At 37.7% G+C, this 20,751-nt stretch overlaps 2 protein-coding genes, 1 long non-coding RNA gene and 1 other non-coding gene across 4 annotated transcripts in view; 3 read left to right on the top strand and 1 right to left on the bottom strand.

The window, feature by feature from the left end:
• Positions 1-20,751, bottom strand: part of LOC134744482 (uncharacterized) — a 282,585-nt gene that overhangs the window by 18,035 nt on the left and 243,799 nt on the right. The gene's annotated exons all lie outside the window — the stretch shown is intronic.
• Positions 4-7,444, top strand: LOC134743927 (uncharacterized). Its single transcript, XM_063677559.1, has 5 exons — positions 4-477; positions 997-1,233; positions 1,917-2,153; positions 4,252-4,375; positions 5,659-7,444. The coding sequence occupies exons 1-5, from the start codon at positions 238-240 to the stop codon at positions 7,059-7,061; spliced, it is 2,241 nt and encodes a 746-aa protein (XP_063533629.1). The 5' UTR covers positions 4-237; the 3' UTR covers positions 7,062-7,444.
• On the top strand, positions 8,370-20,737 carry LOC134744454 (uncharacterized). The gene is made up of 6 exons (XM_063678269.1): positions 8,370-8,838; positions 10,459-10,695; positions 11,652-11,888; positions 13,828-14,070; positions 15,937-16,063; positions 17,815-20,737. Exons 1-6 carry the CDS (start codon positions 8,572-8,574, stop codon positions 19,194-19,196), a joined length of 2,493 nt encoding a protein of 830 aa, XP_063534339.1. The 5' UTR covers positions 8,370-8,571; the 3' UTR covers positions 19,197-20,737.
• On the top strand, positions 20,616-20,688 carry Trnaa-agc (transfer RNA alanine (anticodon AGC)). The gene has a single exon. It is a non-coding gene; the product is annotated as a tRNA-Ala (tRNA).

Below are 20,751 nucleotides of genomic sequence, written 5' to 3'. Positions count from 1 at the left end.
TTTCAGCCCTTTTAGGCTTATACCGACTTTCTGAATCCTACTATTATTTTAATTTGTTTTGATTTTAGACGAATTGTTTATGCTGTTTTTAATATCGAATATACTGTTAAACCAAATTGTCTGTTTATTTTCTATGGTTCTGTGCACTAGTTTCTACAGCGTTACGTTCTTGTCGAAACTTGGTAAAATATTGATCTGTAGTCTGAAAGTGAGGAAGTACAGCAAAAGTATAACGCCATGGCGCACTCTTACCGGTGGAAAGTGTTGGTAAAAGAGTTCCCATGTCTCTATGACACGAAGAACCCTGATTTCTTGAATGAGGAGTTGAAGGCGCGCTGTTTTGAACAGCTTTTAGAGAGGTGCAACAATGAAGGTGACCAAATGACCATGGGAATACTAAAGCAGAGGGTGTCCGGGCTTCAGCTAGTTACTACATGGCATAATATTATGCCTAAAGCCAGCGAATCAAGACAACAGGTATCAAAACAGATGTGGAAGTATTAGTTTCCAAAAAGCACAGAATAAGTAAAGCTAATTATAGTTTGTCTAGAGATGTTAGTTCCTTGCATTTAAACGCTATTTTGAAACCGTGGAGTCGATAACGGCTTATTTTGTCGCATAAATGAGCAGAACTGAAAAAAAATGAATTGTACTATAACAGTACTATTAGGGTCTACCCACACCATTCGTCACGGCATCCGCAATATCTGACAGAAAAAACCTTTATATCTACGCAATGAGAACAAAGATGTCATCTCATTGTAAGGTGTCTGCCAAACCAAGCCGAGCCGAGCGAACAACGTAAGACGTCGCTTTTATTGCCAAGACTTCAAGCTTTTTCTATCCGCATCGATAGGTGTGAGGAGACCCTTAAGGATGCTACTAGAACTGTCACAAAATTCTGTCATGCTAGTATTTAACATTTTATTCACACATTTTTTTAAATAAAAATCTCAATAGTTCAGCAAACAATATAGCTATATTTTATTATTTCAGATTGGAACCTATAATGCGAAAACAGACCGATTTCTTGAAATGGCCCGAGAGTTCCCATGTCTGTGGGACTGTCGAGACTTGAACTTCAGAGTTGAAAGTGTAAGAAGGCTCAGCTATAACCAGCTCTTAGAGAAATACAACAGAGAGTCGTCAGTGCCAATGACCATGGAGGACCTGAAGAAGACATTCAACAATTTGAAGCAGCGTATGAAGTACCATTTGGTGCATGCCGGTAAGGTTGGTATTGTTATTATTTTATTTGACACACTAGCAGCTCTTGGAGCTGATTGTGTGTATATCGAAGCACTTGTATTTTATTCTGCACTTTTTAAAGTTCTCCAAAGCCTCAATAAAAACCAGATAAAAAAAAAGTACTTAAATACTTACTTAGGTATATATAAATTGCCTTCAGCAAAAAGGCGTCTTCGAGCGCCTTGGCGCTGTCTAGGAACCAACTGCGCAACTTGGTAAGGGTGCTTACCGGGCACTGCGGCCTAAATAAGCACATGTACACTATGGAGAAATGTGACATGGGGCGGTGCAGACTCTGTATGGAGGCAGAGGAGACGCCCCTACACATCCTCACAGAGTGCCCTTGCCTAATGCGTACTCGTGACTTAATCCTCATATATTGCGCCCGGAGGAGCTAAAGTCTCTCGAAATCAAAAAGATCCTGCAGCTGTTTGAAGTTGCAGGTTTGGATCGAGAGTTGTACAGTAGGTGGCGATCACAATAAATCAGGGATGGTCACAGTGATACATAGGCTTTGGAGCCTTATATAGCCCCTAACACAAGAAGAAGAATATATAAATTATAAACTGAAATTAATGGCATACACTAAAGGAAAAGTGATCAAGACTTTGTTTTCAATAAAAATCTCAATTGTTCAGCAACCAATATAAGTCATTTTATTATTTCAGATTGGATCCAATAATGCGGAAACAGACCGATTTCTGGAAATGGCCCAAGAGTTCCCATGTCTGTGGGACCGTCGAGACTTGAACTACAAAAATTTAATTGTAAGAGGGCATTGCTATAAGCAGCTCTTAGAAAAGTACAACAGGGTGTCGTCAGTGCCAATGACCATGGAGAACCTGAAGAAGACATTTAACAATTTGATCGCCCGTATGAAGTACCATTTGGCGAATCCCGGTAAGGTTGGTAATTTTTATTTTTATTACCTATTTATTATTATTTTATTTGATACACTAGCAGCTCTTGGAGCTGATGCGTGTATATCGAAGCATTTGAAGCACTTTTATTTTATTTTGCACTTTTTAAAGTTCTACCACGATACTACTATTAGTTATTCTGTGGTTCTACGTAATACTATTAGTTATTCTGTGGTTCTACTTAGAAACGGTCGGACAAATCCGCCTAATGGGAAGCAATTGCCTTCAACAAACAATGATATATATAATATACATATAAATACTTAAATACATACAAAACACTCATGACTCAGGAACAAGTATCTGTGCTCATCACACAAGTAAATGCCCTTACCGGGATTCGAACCCAGGACCATCGGCTTCACAGGCAGGGTCACTACCCACTAGGCCAGACCGGTCGTCAAAATATACACTTGACGACTACCAAACAACAACAGCGTTTAAGAAATGAGAAACAGCTCTATTTAGCTTCAATTAAATAAATACTAAATGCAACTTAGGAATAAATAAAATTGTTTCATTAAATATTTTGATTTGTGTTTTTTAAGTATGTACCTACTTAAATACTTACTACTAGTGATCACGCGCACACGTTATAGAGCTCCGTACAAAACTTTGTTTTAAATAAAAATCTCAATTGTTCAGCAACCAATATAAGTTATTTTAGTTAGAGAGGTCATGACCCTCCTTCCGGGTCATTCCTGATGCAGAGGCTGTCTGTCGCGATCCAGCGTGGCAACGCGGCGAGCGTGATGGGCACCTTTGCGTCTGGAAGGGCGCGAGACGAGTGGTTTGACTAAGTTCTTAGTTGTCTTTTTTTTTAAAGTTTATAATTAATTTTACGGTAATGAGGGCTATCGTTTTTTGCTCACCAGTTGGCGCCTCTGTTGATGGTGGTCCAAAAGACTAAAGAACAGCTGTCAGTCATTGAAGTGACAAGTGACATTTGACATTTCGAACTATGAAAAGACCACCATCTACACTAGTGCCCCTAGCGGCGAATTCATACGCGTTAGCCCTCATTTATTTTTTATTATGATGTACCTGCTGTGACCTACTCGTATTGATTGATTATAGTTACACTCATAGCTGGGCACCGTTAATCAAATAGTTAACTTCGTTAATCGCTAATCCGTTAATATAAAAGTTATCTTCAGTAAACGTTAAAATGTTACATTTCGTACGAGTCAACGGAAGTTAATGTTAATCGTTAATCCGTTAACACGTAACAAAAATTGCTTTTTAGGGTTCCGTACCCAAAAAATATAATAGAATAGAATAGAAATGTTTATTTGCCAGAAAGGGTAAAAACGGGACCCTATTACCAAGACTCCGCTGTCCGTCCGTCTGTCTGTCTGTCTGCCCGTCTGTCCGTCTGTCACCAGGCTGTATCTCATGAAACGTGATAGCTCTAGACAGTTGAAATTTTCACAGATGATGTATTTCTATTGCCGCTATAACAACAAATACTAAATACAGAATAAAATAAATATTTAAGTAGGGGTACGGAACCCCTCGTGCGCGAGTCCGACTCGCACTTGGCCGATTTTTTTATATTGTATTACCGGAAAAATGTATTGTATTTGCCGGAATATTCTTAATTTTACTGGAAACAAGCTTTTGCCCGCGACTTTCTCTGCCATTTCCATAGTAAATTGAATAGCTTTTTATTGCTAAATAATATATGTGGCTTTGCCGTTTCGTTACTACAAGAACTAGTATAACCGAAAAGTAATGAGTATGATATAGAGTTGGTGAAGTTAGGGCATGTAGATTGTACATGAAAATGTTTTTGGTGGGATAAATACTTTACGTCCAATACCGGGACTCAAACTATCTCTATAAGTCTCATACCAAATTTCATAATAATCAACATACAGACAAGGGTTACTTTCGATTTATAACATTAGTGTGGATTTTCTAGAATTGCACAATGATGGAAACATTAAAACAGGCGTTGTATGTAGGTATTGCAAACCGGTTTTTAAGTGTATGAAAAAAAAAAAACTCGGTTAATAACCGAAATTTCATAAAATAAAAACCGGTTTGCAATACCTAGGTGTATGTTAACATCCTTTTAAAGAAAAGGAGCTCGAGGAAAGATAAGGGGAAGAGGAAGAACGGGGAAGACCGCGGACCGGAGACTGGAGAGAGTAGCTCGTGGCCTCAACAGCAGACTTCCGATTCGACGACAGAAAACAGCTCAGGTATGGATAAATATGGAAAAATCTTACACAAATCGACATAGTCCCACAATAAGCTCCATAAGGCTTGGGTTATGGGTTCCAGACAACGATAATACCTTAATAAAAACATAAATTAATTTCTCAATTATGATAAACACACAAATAAATTTCTTTACCGGTATTCGAACCCAAAGCCATCATAAGTCCATTAAAATATGACTGTATAATTGCGAAAACTTTTCTTCCTTTTTACATCAGTGATATATTCTATGACTTTCAACCAGGGATGTTGCGAATATTCGCATCCGCAACCGCGGAACTTCCGCATTATTTTCAACATTCGCATCCGCATAACATCGATGCGGAGCTTAATGCGGATGCGGATGCGGATGTGGAACAGGTAGGTACAGGAACGTCTTAGCGGCGCCGTAAGTGCTAGGTAATTTCGTCATTAGCCAATAGGAATCTCGTTTCGTTTTTGTGATTCGTCGATCGAGCACTTTAGCCTATGACGGACAGTGACAAGAAGTAAAAAGTTTGTTTTATTTGGACTTTAGTATAGTAATGCGATTGTGGGGCACCTGTATTCTTGTTCAAATACTTATTTTTTAAATAAAAATGACTAAAGTGTAATATTTGACGTTTTTTATGTGCCTAATCTCGACATCCGCATCCGCATCCGCGGATGTGAGCCTTTAAAAATCCGCATCCGCATCCGCGGATGTCAAAAAATCGGCATCCGCAACATCCCTGCTTTCAAAGTCTGTGTCAACTGCTTGCCAGTCAAATAAATTAGTACAGTCAAGTGTAAAAATGTGGGTGCATATAACTTACTCAAAAATATGTTTTAAACACAGACAAGAGGTATATTTTCAACTAAATTAAATACCTACTTGTAAGTAAATACTAAATATAGCTCATCCAGTTTATCTGCTCATATTTGTTTGTGTACCTGTGTCTCGGTGCGATAATAACAATATACCTTATTGTATAATGAAACGATTAATATTGTTTAGCTATCTACCTACATTGCTGCGCCCATCAGGGTTTCATGTGTCATTTGTGTACCTACCTATACTCTTAAGTACTTGTAAAACCTGTAATGTACATGTGAAATGCAATAAATAAATACAATACAATACAATATGTCCCATAGTTCTTAATTCGCTGACATATTTTAACACTTAACTGTGTACCACTGAAAATCTGCGAAATAGCGAGGGCCAATTTAAATATTGTCAGGTGTTACAAGTAAAAAAATATATTATTTTACAAATGAATCAAATACAATGTCGTTTTTCTAGATGCTGAGCCGTTGGTCAACCTTCGTAAATATTCCACGCCCCCCGTCATCCTGCAAGGCAACGAGATTGTCTTCAACTGGTGCTGCTTTTGTGGGGAGATCAAGAACGACTGCCACCAGCTCACCCACGACAAACCTTACGAAAGAACCAACAAAATTATACTTACCGTGAATGATATCAATGTAGAAGTAGATTTCAGAAAAGATACTACACCACAAACTGTTTGCCAAAGTTGTGATACAAAATTGCAGGAGATGTATGAATTTGTCAAACTTGTCAAAAAAACTCAAGACAAGTTTAGTAATGTAAGTAATATTGATGATTTAAGAGAAAGCCCAGAAATACTAAATGAGAATCAATCTTATATGTCGACTAGTGACGATGATAACGATAAGGGAAATGTCATATACGACTTCCTATCAATCTCTGATACGGAATTCACAAATAAAACAGTATCTGCTCCTAAAAGAAAGAAAAATAAGGAAGAAGTTGCTACATCTAGGAAGAAATTTAGAGTTTCTATCGACTTCAATTCCATGTCATCATTTTGTGGCGATAGTAATGGGAGTAATTACATGAATCTGAATTGTGATGAGGAAAGATATGCTTCAGTAGTTGCTTCTGAAGAAACTACAAGGGAAGTAAATAAAGTTAATGAATCTGTCACTATAAAAAAAGAAATTATTGAAAGTCCTGGAGATATACCTGATAAAGAGCTGTTTGATACAGAAAATGTAATACAACATACTGAAAAACAACAAAATACTACTACTTCTTCTAGTGAGACACGAAACAAACCGGCAAATGAAACTAATTCTATTCTTGTAATTGATCAAGACACTGCAAGGGAAAGTATTTCTGCAGTTACATTGGCAGGTTATTTGTTGAACATTGCGACTGAAGATGTTGAAACCCTGGTCGTAAAAAAAGATGATGAATTAACCCATGATTATGACAATGTAATTCAACATCATACTATAAGAACTCAAATGCGGCCATCTGAAGCACAAAGAAAAAATGCAAGTGAAATAAATTCAATTGTAGGTCCTAATAACTATTCACCAAAAGCTATTGCTACTCCTGATGATAGAAAAAAAGTGAGTGAAAATGCTGAAACTGTTATAAAACAAGAATGTATAGTTTTGAGTGATGATGAGGACAATAATGACGTCCAACCTAATACAAAGACTAAATTAGAACCTACTGAAGTACAAGATACTCAAGTATTAGTTAGTGATCCCTCAAAATTGCCAGGAACTCAAAAGGAACTCTTAAACGATACAACCGGCCATACTGCAAGTGTTTTAGTAAATCAACCAAGCAGTGAACCAGTGTGTGTGATTCCTAAAACTGACCTGATAGCACTAGTTGAATCGATAGTGGCCCGCATGTTGAACAAGTGAATACTATAAGAACTACAGATGTGGGGTTTGCTCATATAGCCACTAGTATTATTAGCCAATAATTTTTGACCGGCCAATTCGGGAAAAAAATCGATAACGGTACGTTACTATGTTCAAGCGTGAATACTCAAATATTAGGTAAAATTGGTGGGTACATATATGAATGTACCAATTATCGATAAGTACTATTATCACTTAGCAGCTAAGGTTATGACTATGGCTATGGCTTATTAATAAATATTCAATTATTCACGTTTTACCTGAAAGTCCTGAAACTTCATAAGAAACAATTTTTGTCAAAAAATAATTGTGTTGATTAAATACGTAGAGGTCGATCTTCAAGAGCTGGCTCGAATGGAATTAATGTAAGTAAGAAAAATATCTGTCTGACGTCTGACTGTATACAGATACAATATATAACACGATATAGTTTGAAAAACTGAATTTTTTCATTTATTCCCCAAAAGTGGCCCCCATGTTTACGTTACATTAATTAATTTGTTTACGTTACATGTCCGTCTTTGGGTCACAAACTTACATATGTATACCAAATTTCAACTTAATTGGTCCAGTAGTTTCAGAGAAAATAGGCTGTGACAGACGAACAGACAGACGCACGAGTGATCCTATAAGGGTTCCGTTTTTTCCTTTTGAGGTACGGAACCCTAAAAATGATCGTAAATACCTTTAAATCATTTTTAAAACCCTATTGAATGATGGGGCACAAATGTAGTTGGTCAAGCAAATCTTGTCAGTACAAAAAGGCGGCAAATTTAAAAAATGTGGGCGCGAAGGGATATCTACCCATAGAAAATTATAATTTCGCGCCTTTTTTCTACTGACAAGATTTGCTTGACCAACTATATGTACATTAATTTTTCTATTAAATTCAAAGGCCTAGGCCAAATTTGGCAACAAGATGGACTCAAAGTACCCTCACCAATGTTTACTGTTACATACAATATAGTTACGATACAATAATACTGTTGCATTATGTGATGTAAAACATTTGATTCTGATTCTAAATTGTTAAATACTGTTGTTAGCATTGTAGGCGGTTTGGTACCACTGTACGCACTGTAAGCTTATAATTGTTGAATAAATAAAATGGGAACTGCACGCCAACTGCAACGATGGCATGCAGTTCCCGTACAAGTTGCAGTCGGGTTGCAGTTCGTCTGTACCGGCCCTAACAAACCACGAAGTGAGTCGTGACTTCACATCGATTGTTGGCAACATTGCTGATACTGTCATGTCTGTCATGCTTATTGTTGTCTTGTCAGTTTGACTTTCAGACTTACACCGACTTTGTGAATCATAACATTATTTTATTTTGATTTTAGAGAAATTGCTTATGCTGTTTTTTAATATCGAATATACTGTTAAACCAAATTGTCTATGTTCATTTTCTATGGTTCTGTGCACAAGTTTCTACAGCGTTACTTTCTTGTAGAAACTTGGTAAAAATATGGATCTGTAGTCTGAGGAAGTAGAGCAAAAGTATAACGCCATGGCGCACTCTGACCGGTGGAAAGTGTTGGTAAAAGAGTTCCCATGTCTCTATGACACGAAGAACCCCGATTTCTTGAATGGGGAGTTGAAGGCGCGCTGTTTTGAACAGCTTTTAGAGAGGTGTAACAATGAAGGTGACCAAATGAACATGGAAATACTAAAGCAGAGGGTGTCCGGGCTTCAGCTAGTAACTACATGGCAGAATATAAGGCCTAAAGCCAGACAATCAAGACACAGACGTGGAATCACGAGTATCAAACAGTTGGTAAGTTGCACAACAAATAATTTATAGATTCTATGTATCTTTAACCCAGATACTTTATTCAATATCAACTGATAGTCTTGTAGTTAGATGTGGAAGTATCAGAGTTTGCAAAAAGCACAGAATAAGTAATATCTCATTATAGTTTGTCTAAAGATGTTAGTTCCTTGCAATTAAATGCTATTTTGAGGCAGTGGAGTTAATAACGGCAAATTTTTCTCGCATAAATGAGCAGATGAAAAAAAAACTGAATTTTACTGTAGAATTATTAGGGTCTTCCCACACCATTCGACGCGGCATCCACAATAGACGTTTTGTATGGTAACGCAGCAGTAAAAAGTTTTCTCCTATACAAAAATCAGGCACACCAGTCTTGTATTTTTCTGCTGAGTTACAAAATGTTACTTTTATCTGATCAAATTTGAAAAAACTTCCCTTGGTGATTCATGCTTTTTGAAAAATCGATTTTTATTTGCTAGGTCATCTAAAACTCGAAATTATTATTACTATTATTATATCCCTTTATTCCATAAGAAGTTTTATATGGTTTTTGTATTTGTAATTTAAATGTTATCTTCTATATGGATCCCTCTTTGGGTGTAGGCCTCCTCCAATTTTATCCAATCATCTCTCTGCTTCGCTTTCTCCATCCATTGTTTTCCAGCTGTATGGACTATGTCATCTGCCCACCGTTTTTTTGGTCTTTCAATTAAATATTAAATGCAAGTTAGGAAATAAATCAAATTGTTTTATTAATTAATTTATTTATCATTTATTGCAGACAACATTGGTCCATATACATAATAAGCATAACACAATAAGACAACACTTACAATTATAATAAGAATTAAAATAAAATTATGTTAAAATTAATAATAAATAAATCTTGACATTAAAATTTAATAGATTGATCATAATAATGGATACTGGTACTAATAATAATAGATTGATTAAATTCAGATTAAAAATAATACTAAAATTCAGATTAAAAATTAATAGTAATTCATGGTTGCGAGCGTCACAGGATCGGTCGGAGTGGCGAGCCTTTTAAAAATTAATAGTAATTCATGGTTGCGAGCGTCACAGGATCGGTCGGAGTGGCGAGCCTTGGGGGAGGCCTATGTCCAGCAGTGGACGTCTATCGGCTGACATGATGATGATGATGATGCGCAGTCAAAAATAAATTTAAATGTCAATGCTAAAATTAAGTTTAAATATTAACATGCAGACTATGCCAGTGTCCAGCTATCGGACAATCTAGCCTGTCTGCTGCCACCAGACTCAGGATGCTGTTGGAGCTCCCACGCACTCGGCGCATAATGGAAGCCGTTCGTTTCCGGATTATGGCTTGGAAGCCATCTATTTGTGAAACCGCAAACATCCCAGAAGCGCTTCAGTACCTGGGAAGACCCAACAGCATCCTCAGTATGTTGTATGTATTAAATATTTTGATTGTTTTTTAAGTACTTAAATACTTGCTACTAGATATATATAAATTATAAACAGAAATTAATGGCATACACTCAAGCGCACACGTTTTTAGAGCTCCATACAAAACTTTGTTTTAAATAAAAATCTCAATTGTTCAGCAACCAATATACATTAGGTATTTTATTATTTCAGATTGGATCCAATAATGCGGCAACAGACCCATTTCTGGAAATGGCCCGAGAGTTCCCATGTCTGTGGGACCGTCGAGACTTGAACTTCAGAGTTGAAAGTGTAAGAAAGCTCAGCTATAAGCAGCTCTTAGAAAAGTACAACAGAGAGTCGTCAGTGCCAATGACCATGGAGGACCTGAAGAAGACATTTTCTAATATGACCAGGCGTATGAAGTACCATTTGACGAATGCGGGTGAGGTTGGTATTGTTTTTTTTTTTTATTATTTAAGAGGCAAACAATCGGACAAATCGCCTAACCCGCAATAACCCCCCCCCCCCCCCCCCACCCCTCCCTCTTGGACACCTGCAACACTAAAAGTGTTGCAAGTTTGTTGCCGGCCTGTGAGTTGCGAATACGCTCTTTTCTTGAAGGTTTGAAGGTCGTGCGAGAATACTGCGGGTTCAGTTCATTGGTTCATTTCCCAGTATAGCTGTGCGAGGTAGGAAGTTTCTGAAGGAACGCACAAACAACACCAGCGTTTAAGGAATGAGAAACTATATGTAGCTTCAATTAAATATTAAATGCAACTTAGGAAATCAATTAAATTGTTTTATTGAATATTTTTATTTGTGTAATTACTTACTACGTTTATATGTATAAATTCCCATACAACCATTTTCGGACGCCGTTACGAGGCAAATGTGTCGACAGTGTCGACACCGTTTTTCCGGTCACAATTCCGGTCACAGTGTCGTCGCCGTAACGACACCGCTACCAGAAATGGGGAAGAATCGACACATTGTTACCAGTTTTTTTTTTGGTCACAATGTTTCGAAACAGTTCGGTAACGGTTACGACACATTGTGTATAGATTTAGTCACAAACTGAACGCAGTGTGTATAAAAAAATGTTACGCCACTTTGTGACCGATAAGTCTGAAACAATTCTGGTCGCATTGTGTACACACTGTTACCACACTAAGTAACCAAAACTGAACACAGTCGCAAAGTGTCGTACCTGTTACGACATCGTTACGACATATCTGACATTTAGTTACTACTTTGATGATTTCTGCGACCGGAATGGTTATATATGGGTTATAAACTGAAATTAATGGCATACACTAAAGGAAAAGTGACCAAGCGCACACATTTGTATTCAATAAAAATTTCAATTGTTCAGCAACCAATATAGCTTTATTTTATTATTTCAGATTGGAACCTATAATGCGAAAACAGACCGATTTCTGGAAATGGCTCGAGAGTTCCCATGTCTGTGGGACCGTCAAGACTTGAACTTCAGAGTTGAAAGTGTAAGAAAGCTCAGCTATAAGCAGCTGTTAGAGAAGTACAATAGGGAGTCGTCAGTGCCAATGACCATGAAGGATCTCAAGAGGAATTTTTACAGTATGACCAGGCGTATGAAGAACCATTTGGAGAATGCCACTGAGGTTGGTATTGTTTTTTTTTTAATTATTTAAGAGGCAAACGATCGGACAAATCGCCTGATCACAGATTATACATGTATAGCGAAGGTGATGGCTATGTAGGTTCAGAAGGTTTGTTGAAGTAAACACTTGTCTATGTACAAGAATTGAATGAATTTTATTTACAAAATGCACGGTTTATATACAAAAATGGTGGAAAGAATGAAAGAGACGTATTTACATAAAAGAGGGAGACAAGAGATAACCCCGCGCGGGGCGCGCGGGGGAGGTACGCTGGTACGTGCCGCGAGCGCGCGCGGCGCGCCTATAAAACTGAGTGGCCCGCCTGCGCGAGTCCTTCCGCTCGCCGGCCGCTGTGGAGTTAACATCGTGTCGTCGGTCCGCCGTGCCTCGCTGCGCCGCTTCGCGCTCGCTGCTTGGAAACAAGACACGACGAGTCCAATGTAGATGCTGCAGGCTCCTGGTTGCGGATATTCAAACTCCTTCTCAGGGCAATATTAAAACTGCCCTTTTCCGTGGCAAACTAAACTGCTCTTATCAGAGCAATTTCATGTTTCTCTGCTTAACCGCGGAGTATGTCAATCGCACTGTTCTTATTATTATTAGAACAGTGTCACTGTTTCTCAGCCTCAGCACACGGTGTCAATCGATGTATATATATGTATATCTTCATTTATGTAGTGTGTTCCCACACATGTAATAGTTCTTACGAACAGATACTTATCTCTCAAATATGTACCCTAGATAATTATGTAATATTAATTCAAAATATAATAAAATACTGTTCCCATTAGCTGTAAGTATTGTATTGACATGTAAAATATTTACTTATATTTTATCAATAAAAGATTGATTGATTAAAGGAAAACGCAAATACCTACCGTTTTAATACCTACACAAAAATACAATAGAGTGACCTTCAACGCGCCGCTCCCCGCACCGCGCGCGCCGACGCCGACACAACGCTAGGGTTGCCGACGCTTAGAAATCATTTTACAAATAATTGCCTACTTAAAATATAGATTCTATAGAAGATACCTATACTTACCTACTTAGGTAGGTACAAATTCATATAAGTTTTAATTGTCAAACTAGTATTAGGTACGTACCTATATAAAAGTATAGCGTAAAATAATTATGAGCAAGATATAGTTATTTGTTATACAAGGGTGCAAAGTTGTATTTTACCCGCGAGTGTGGAATTGAAACACGAGCACGCGAAAGGATTCTATAGTTGAACCACGAGCGAAGCGAGTGGTTCTAAAATAGAATCCTGAGCGTAGCAAGTGTTTTAACACACGAGAAGTAAAATACATTTGCACCCGTGTGTAACACAAAACTTTTCCTCTCACTATAGCGAGGAAAGTGCAACATCCACAGGCGTTAGATCATCTTCATCACTGGAATCACTTATTTTGTACGATATTATAACAGAAAACACTGGAAATTCTGATTTTTGCGTGAGTCGGTGAGAATTGTTTTTAAGTAAAAAAATTGTTGACAATGTTGACATTTCTGTTCTGACCTGACGTATGGAAATGTCAACGATGCGTTTTGAAATTGCATCGACTCAACTTGTGCGTTCAGAATTATATTTAACATCATTATAAAAAATCAAACGTTTCTTATGGAATTTTAAGGTTTATGATTTAAAATTATTAAATAAAGCTAAATTTGGTATTTTTTATTAGATTCTCAAACCATTTATTTAATGATAATTAATATCGAACGAACCATTATTATGAGCGTTTTACGTTTTGTTATCTGTCAAGCTACTTAAACACGCTCCATTCAAGGTCAAATTACTTTCCCCACTAGTGGATAAAATGCGTTTTTCCCCGCTATATTTTTCAAACACGATGGGTAGGATGACAGATCCATAAAATGCCCCCTCATAAAAATCTCAGTTGTTCGGCTGTAATTTTTTTTTTTATTGTTTCAGTTTCGTCCCCCATCCAAAAAAGCGAAAAAAGACCCATTGCTGGAATTGGCTCAAGAGTTCCCATACCTGTGGGATAGTGAACACTTGAAATTCAGGAATGAAGGATTGAAGAGGCGCGGCTACCAGCAGCTGTTAGAGAAATATAACACAGAGTCAACGTCACAAATAACTGTTAATACTCTTAAGAAAAAAATTGATCTTATGCGGTGGCGTATAAAATTGCGCCAGGAGTCTCGCAAAAAAGTTGGTATATTTTTATAACTGTAGGCCGAGCACATGATTGGCGCGACAGTATCTCGCCGCGAGATAGATTACCCGTCTTTTACTAACTGTATGAATAAAAAAGGGACGGGTAGTCTATGTCGCGGCGAGATACTCTCGCGCCAATTATGTGCTAGCCCGGCTGGCCTGACTGAATATTTTAGTTTTTTTTTTCTGGACGTTAAAGTTGAGATTACCCTACCGAATCGTTTCATATTTTCCTTTGATAATATTTAATGTGGTTACTTCTTAGAGCATTTAATAACCGGAGTCGCCTTACCCCTCTACCGAAAACCTTGCACAATGAGGGCTAACGCGTATGAATTCACCGCTAGGGGCGCTAGTGTAGATGGTGGTCTTTTCCATAGTTCGAAATGTCAAATGTCACTTGTCACTTCAATGACTGACAGCTGTTCTTTAGTCTTTTGGACCACCATCAACAGAGGCGCCAACTGGTGAGCAAAAAAACGATAGCCCTCATAGGGTTGTTTCAACATGTTGAATTTTATAACTAAATCTATTTAAATAGATAGAAAATGAGCCATTTATCACAATATATTGGAAACTTAAAAAAATATATTGGAATAATAAATAAATACACCACTTCAGTTTAAAAAAAATCGGCCAAGTGCGAGTCGGACTCGCGCACGAAGGGTTCCGTACCATTACGGAAAAAAACGGCACGGCAAATCACGTTTAATGTATGGAATGTATTTAAATATTTATATTATTCTGTTTTTAGTATTTATTGTTATAGCGGCAACAGAAATACATCATTTGTGAAAATTTCAACTGTAGCTATCACGGTTCATGAGATACAGCCTGGTGACAGACAGACGGACGGACAGACGGCCAGCGGAGTCTTAGTAATAGGGTTAGCGGAGGCTTATCAAACTTGATTGAGTGATTGGCTTTATCCATGACATGCTCACAGACAGCAGACCTAGGTCGACGGTGCTTGACATCAGCTATGTGTTCCTTCACCCGAGTGGAAATGCTCCGTTTCGTCTGCCCGACATATGATAGGCCACACTCACAGTCCAGCCTGATGAAAGTTTGATAAGCCTCTGGTTTTTGCCAAGGAGAAGCGTTACATACCCAGAATGCTGCGCGAGGCCATTGAGATTAAGAAATATCCAAACTTTAATAGGGAAGATGGCTTTTCTCTACCACCAGCTTGGGATCCTGTAGTCCATCTGATAAAGGAGCAAGCGAGACATAGACTGTGAGACCTTAGTGTTGGATGATGCTGGACATTCTGATGTTTTGAAAAGATGTGTCCCGCCGAGTTTGTTGCCGGTCCCATATTGGGATACCCTCCTACAATTTAGGAGGGAATTAAATCTTCTCGGGTCCGTGGTGTAGGGTTGGAGCCGGCGTAGTTTTTATCGCGTATATATATATATCTTTACTTGAAAAATAATTATAGTGTATAACTAGGCTTATGAACCGATTTTGCATGTACAACCAGCCTTAAAGTTTGTAGTCTATGATTGTTCATTATTTTAGTATGTGGGTATTTTTGCACTTTGTAATTTTTCCTCAGTCACCCGTTGACCACGAACGCTGTAAAGAGTTCGAAACGTCGGGATGTATTATAAATTCAATATACGCGATATAATCCGTTTTCATAGTTTTATTTCATGAGTAACTATCGCGGTAACCGAAAAGTAATGACTAAGATATAGAGTTGGTGAAGTTAGGGCATGTAGATTGTACATGAAAATCTCAGTCCCAGTAACATTCCCCATCTTGCATCGGGAATGTTACCGAATGAGAAATTACCCAATACAATATGGGGAATGTTACTGGGAGCGGCACAATGCTAATGTTAACATCCATTTAAAGGAAAGGAGCTCGAGGAAAGATAAGGGGAAGAGGAAGACCGGAAAAGACCGTGGACCGGAGACTGGAGAGAGTAGCTCGTGGCCTCAACAGCAGACTTCCGACGATTTGACGACAGAAAAAAGCTCAGGTATAAGAGTTTTGAATGATTCACGGTTAGTTTCACTAGACTTATATTGACCGGGATTATAGACCGTGATTACCGCGACCGATGGTAACGTTGAAAGTGAATGCAGCCGACGCGCAAGAATGAGGGTAGACCGAGCGCTGTCTACACAACTTTGACACCCACCCGCAATCTTCAGTCACCCGTGAAGATGTATGTAACTGCGTCGAAATATCGGGAGCTGATAAACAATTCATAAGCAGCCAAATTCATCAAATAGCACTGCTTAAATGCAAATGATTGTTTGTAATTTGTAGATGTAAATATAAAAATCGCTATTCAAAAGGTGATCACGGTCTATATCCCGGTCAATATAAGTCTAACTCAGGTATAGATAAATATGGGAAAATCTTACACAAATCGACATAGTCCCACAGTAATTTCCATAAGGCTTGGGTTATGGGTTCAAGACGACGATAATACCTTAATAAAAACATAAATAAATTTCTCAATTATGACACACACACAAATAAATTTCTTTACCGGTATTCGAACCCATTCGGACCTCCTGTTTTGTACGTAGGGTCAGTACCGACACCGACTAGGCTAGGAACCCTTTTAACCCTTAAATGCATAATGATGTATATATGCATCGTATATTTGATGGACCGTGGCTCAATATGCAGCTATCCAAAATATTATTCCCTCAATCTATACAACATGACACATCTATTTCAATTTATTAAAAAGTTATACAAAAAATCATGCATTTAAGGGTTAAGTCGTGGTAATTTCGAATAGTCGTATAAATATCATCTTAAGCAATTATTAGGTAAGTATCTAGAAATATATATCTAGAAAATTAATTTTGTATTCTGCAGAAACGTCTGCGTGATCCGGTGGTCGTGGGTTCAAGTCCCACCCAAGACAGTGTTGTTTTTTTTTTGCACTTAATTTGTTTCTAAGCTTTATCTAGAAACTCATTGTTGCGCCAACATCGGCTCTGAGGGTTTATCGCAAACCTTTTTTTCGTTAGTTCGTCTATTTCCGTCTAAGTAAGAGTGATAGAGACAGATAACAGAATTTCGATCTTCGTTGCCTTGTATTGGCTATTGACCATTTATTTATTTATTTTAGGCTACAAGACCCATATTAAATACCATACATAACATATTTTTATTATTTTTGGCGGCCCTTGAACGTAAATCTTAATACGCCTCTGATCATAATCAAAAAACCATAAGTCCATTAAAATATGACTGTATTATTCCGAAAACGTTTCTTCCTTTTTACATCAGTGATATATTCTATGACTTTCAAAGTCTGTGTCAACTGTTTGCCAGTCAAATAAATTACTACAGTCAAGTGTAAAAATGCATATAACTTACTCAAAAATATGTCCCATAGTTCTTAATTCGCTGACATAAGAGTTATGGGACATATTTTTGAGTATGATGTGTGCACCCATATTTTTACACTTGACTGTAGCACTGAAAATCTGCAAAATAGCGAGGGTCAATTTAAATATTGTCAGGTTTTACAAGTAAAAACCTCCCGGAAGACGTAGTTTCAGCACAAAATGTGAACCAGTTTAAAAATAAATTAGACAAGCATAACACTACATCTAATACTCGTTCATGATATATATCTTTATGATTACTGGATACAGGCCATATCAGTTGCCATAACTGCCTGCCTGCTTATAAAAAAAAATATATATATATATATATATATATATTTTTACAAATTAATCAAATACAATGTCGTTTTTCTAGATGCTGAGCCGTTGGTCAACCTTCGTGAAGCCCCTTCCACGCCCCCCGTCATCCTGCAAGGCAACGAGATTGTCTTCAACTGGTGCTGCTTTTGTGGGGAGATCAAGAACGACTGCCACCAGCTCACCCACGACAAACCTTACGAAAGAACCAACAAAATTATACTTACCGTGAATGATATCAATGTAGAAGTAGATTTCAGGAAAAATACTACACCACAAACTGTTTGCCAAAGTTGTGATACAAAATTGCAGGAGATGTATGAATTTGTCAAACTTGTCAAAAAAACTCAAGACAAGTTTAGTAATGTAAGTAATATTGATGATTTAAGAGAAAGCCCAGAAATACTAAATGAGAATCAAACTTATATGTCGACTAGTGACGATGATAACGATAAGGGAAATGTCATATACGACTTCCTATCAATCTCTGATACGGAATTCACAAATAAAACAGTACCTGCTCCTAAAAGAATGAAAAATAAGGAAGAAGTTGCTACATCTAGGAAGAAATTTAGAGTTTCTATCGACTTAAATTCCATGTCATCATTTTGTGACGATAGTAATGGGAGTAATTACCTGAATCTGAATTGTGATGAAGAAACAGATGCTTCAGTAGTTGCTTCTGAAGAATCTGTCACTATAAAAAAAGAAATTATTGAAAGTCCTGGAGATATAGCTGATAAAGAGCTGTTTGATACAGAAAATGCAATACAACGTACTGAAAAACAACAAAATACTACTACTCCTTCTAGTGAGACACGAAACAAACTGGCAAGTGAAACTAATTCTGTTCTTGTAATTGATCAAGACACTGCAAGGGAAAGTATTTCTGCAGTTACATTAGCAGGTTATTTGTTGAACATTGCGACTGAAGATGTTGAAACCCTGGTCGTAAAAGAAGATAATGAATTAACCCATGATTATGACAATGAAATTCTAAATCATACTATAAGAATTCAAATGCGGCCATCTGAAGCACAAAGAAAAAATGCAAGTGAAATAAATTCAATTGTAGGTCCCAATAACTATTCACCAAAGGCTATTGCTACTCCTGATGATAGAAAAAAAGTTAGTAAAAATGCTGAAACGATTATAAAACAAGAATGTATAGTTTTGAGTGATGATACTGATGATGAGGACAATAATGACGTCCAACCTAATAAAAAGACTAAATTAGAACCTACTGAAGTACAAGACACTCAAGTATTAGCTAGTAATGCCTCAAAACTGCCAGGAACTCAAAAGGAACTCTTAAATGACACAACCAATACTGCAAGTGTTTTAGTAAATCAACCAAGCAGTGATCCAGTGTGTGTGATTCCTAAAACTGACCTGATAGCACTAGTTGAATCGATAGTGGGCCGCATGTTGAACAAGTGAGTACTATAAGAACTACAGATGTGGGGTTCGCTCACAGAGCCACTAGTATTATTAGCCAATAATTGTTGACTGGCCAATTCGTGAAAACATCCGATAACGGTACGTCACTATGTTCAAGCGTGAATACTCAAATATTAAAGACCCTCCAGACTATGTGCGTGAATCGCGGCGCGACTTCGCGGAGAGAACATGTCGCGACGTTGACGTATCGTATGACTCCACACTCGCAAACTTCACGTTTCGTTACGTGATTCGCGCATGACTCGCATGAGTGTGGAGGGCCCTATAGGTAAAATTGGTAGGTACATACATGAATGTACCAATTATCGATAAGTACTATTAGCATTTAGCAGCTAAGGTTTAAGACTTATTATTAAATATTCAATTATTCACGTTTTACCTGAAAATCCTGAAACTTCGTAAGAAACAACTATTATTGTTAAAAAATAATTATGTTGATTAAATACGTAGAGGTCGATCCACACTGGCTGATGCGAATGGAATGATTAAGTGAATGAAAATATGAAAAATATCTGTCTGACTGTATACCGATACAAATGTCATATTAAATACGGAATTATTATTTAATACGGAAGTTTTGTTATTAAAATCGATACAAATGTCACAAATACAATGAAAGTTTTCTTCATTCCATTCGTGTCCAAAGATTTCAAAAGTAAGGATAGGCCCTTTCACCCTGTATACACGGTGGCTAAAAAATAAGTGCATTCCCGTTGCCAAGGAGGTTTTGGGATTATACTGAGCAACTTTTACTATGGGACCAATCCCGAAATCGGAAAAAAAGTTTTGGCTGTTCCATACATTTTGGCTGGTCCATTTTCTATGGGAGGGTAATTTAGTTTTCGCGATTTCGTGGTTGGTCCCATAGTAAAAGTGGCTCAGTATAATCCCAAAACCTCCCTGGCAACGGGAATGCACTTAATTTTTAACCACCGTGTATAATGCCTAGCGAGTATAGTCTGCATCTTCTCAAATGACTTTTTCGCCTAAGACGGTAATCTGTTAAACAAAAGCCATTGTTCCTTTTGTGCGAGCGGTCGCCCATTGTGTACCATTGAGTCTGAGCGCGTGCTACGGCGCCTGCCATTGTCAGAGACAATGGTACACAATGAGCGACCGTTCGCACATAAGGAACAATGGCTTTTGTTTAACAGATTACCGTCTTACGCGAAAAAGTCATTTGAGAAGATGCAGACTATACGTGTACCGATAAAAATGCGCACAAACGCCATTTGTGCAGCAATGAGCTGGCCCACTTCGTAGTGTTCGTAAGGTAAGGGCCCGTCTTTACGAAGTAATAATAAGTCGATGTTCGTGTCAGGTTTCGTGAATCAATCTGTAAACTGTGTAATCTGTAAACTGTGTGTAATGGTGGAAATATTCCCTTTATTGGGTACGGTCTTGGTGGCTCAGATGGCAGAGCACTGGGCTAGCGATCCAGTAGTCGTGGTTTCAAGTCCCGCCCAAGACAGTGAATTTTTCCACTTTTAATTTGTTTCTAAGCTTAATATATAGCATCGTTCGCAAAAGTTTC

This window comes from Cydia strobilella, chromosome 9 (assembly GCF_947568885.1).
Source record: "Cydia strobilella chromosome 9, ilCydStro3.1, whole genome shotgun sequence".
Classification (NCBI taxonomy): domain Eukaryota; kingdom Metazoa; phylum Arthropoda; class Insecta; order Lepidoptera; family Tortricidae; genus Cydia; species Cydia strobilella.
Note: the sequence above shows the minus strand (reverse complement) of the source record. Positions and strands in the feature narration are given on the sequence as shown.

Coding starts and splice junctions, on each gene's coding strand:
- LOC134744454 (XM_063678269.1), top strand. CDS start 8,572: ATGGCGCACTCTGACCGGTGGAAAGTGTTGGTAAAAGAGTTCCCATGT. Junction 8,839..10,458: donor TCACGAGTATCAAACAGTTG/GTAAGTTGCACA, acceptor TTATTATTTCAG/ATTGGATCCAATAATGCGGC. Junction 16,064..17,814: donor GACGACAGAAAAAAGCTCAG/GTATAAGAGTTT, acceptor TCGTTTTTCTAG/ATGCTGAGCCGTTGGTCAAC.
- LOC134743927 (XM_063677559.1), top strand. CDS start 238: ATGGCGCACTCTTACCGGTGGAAAGTGTTGGTAAAAGAGTTCCCATGT. Junction 478..996: donor CCAGCGAATCAAGACAACAG/GTATCAAAACAG, acceptor TTATTATTTCAG/ATTGGAACCTATAATGCGAA. Junction 2,154..4,251: donor ATTTGGCGAATCCCGGTAAG/GTTGGTAATTTT, acceptor ATCCTTTTAAAG/AAAAGGAGCTCGAGGAAAGA.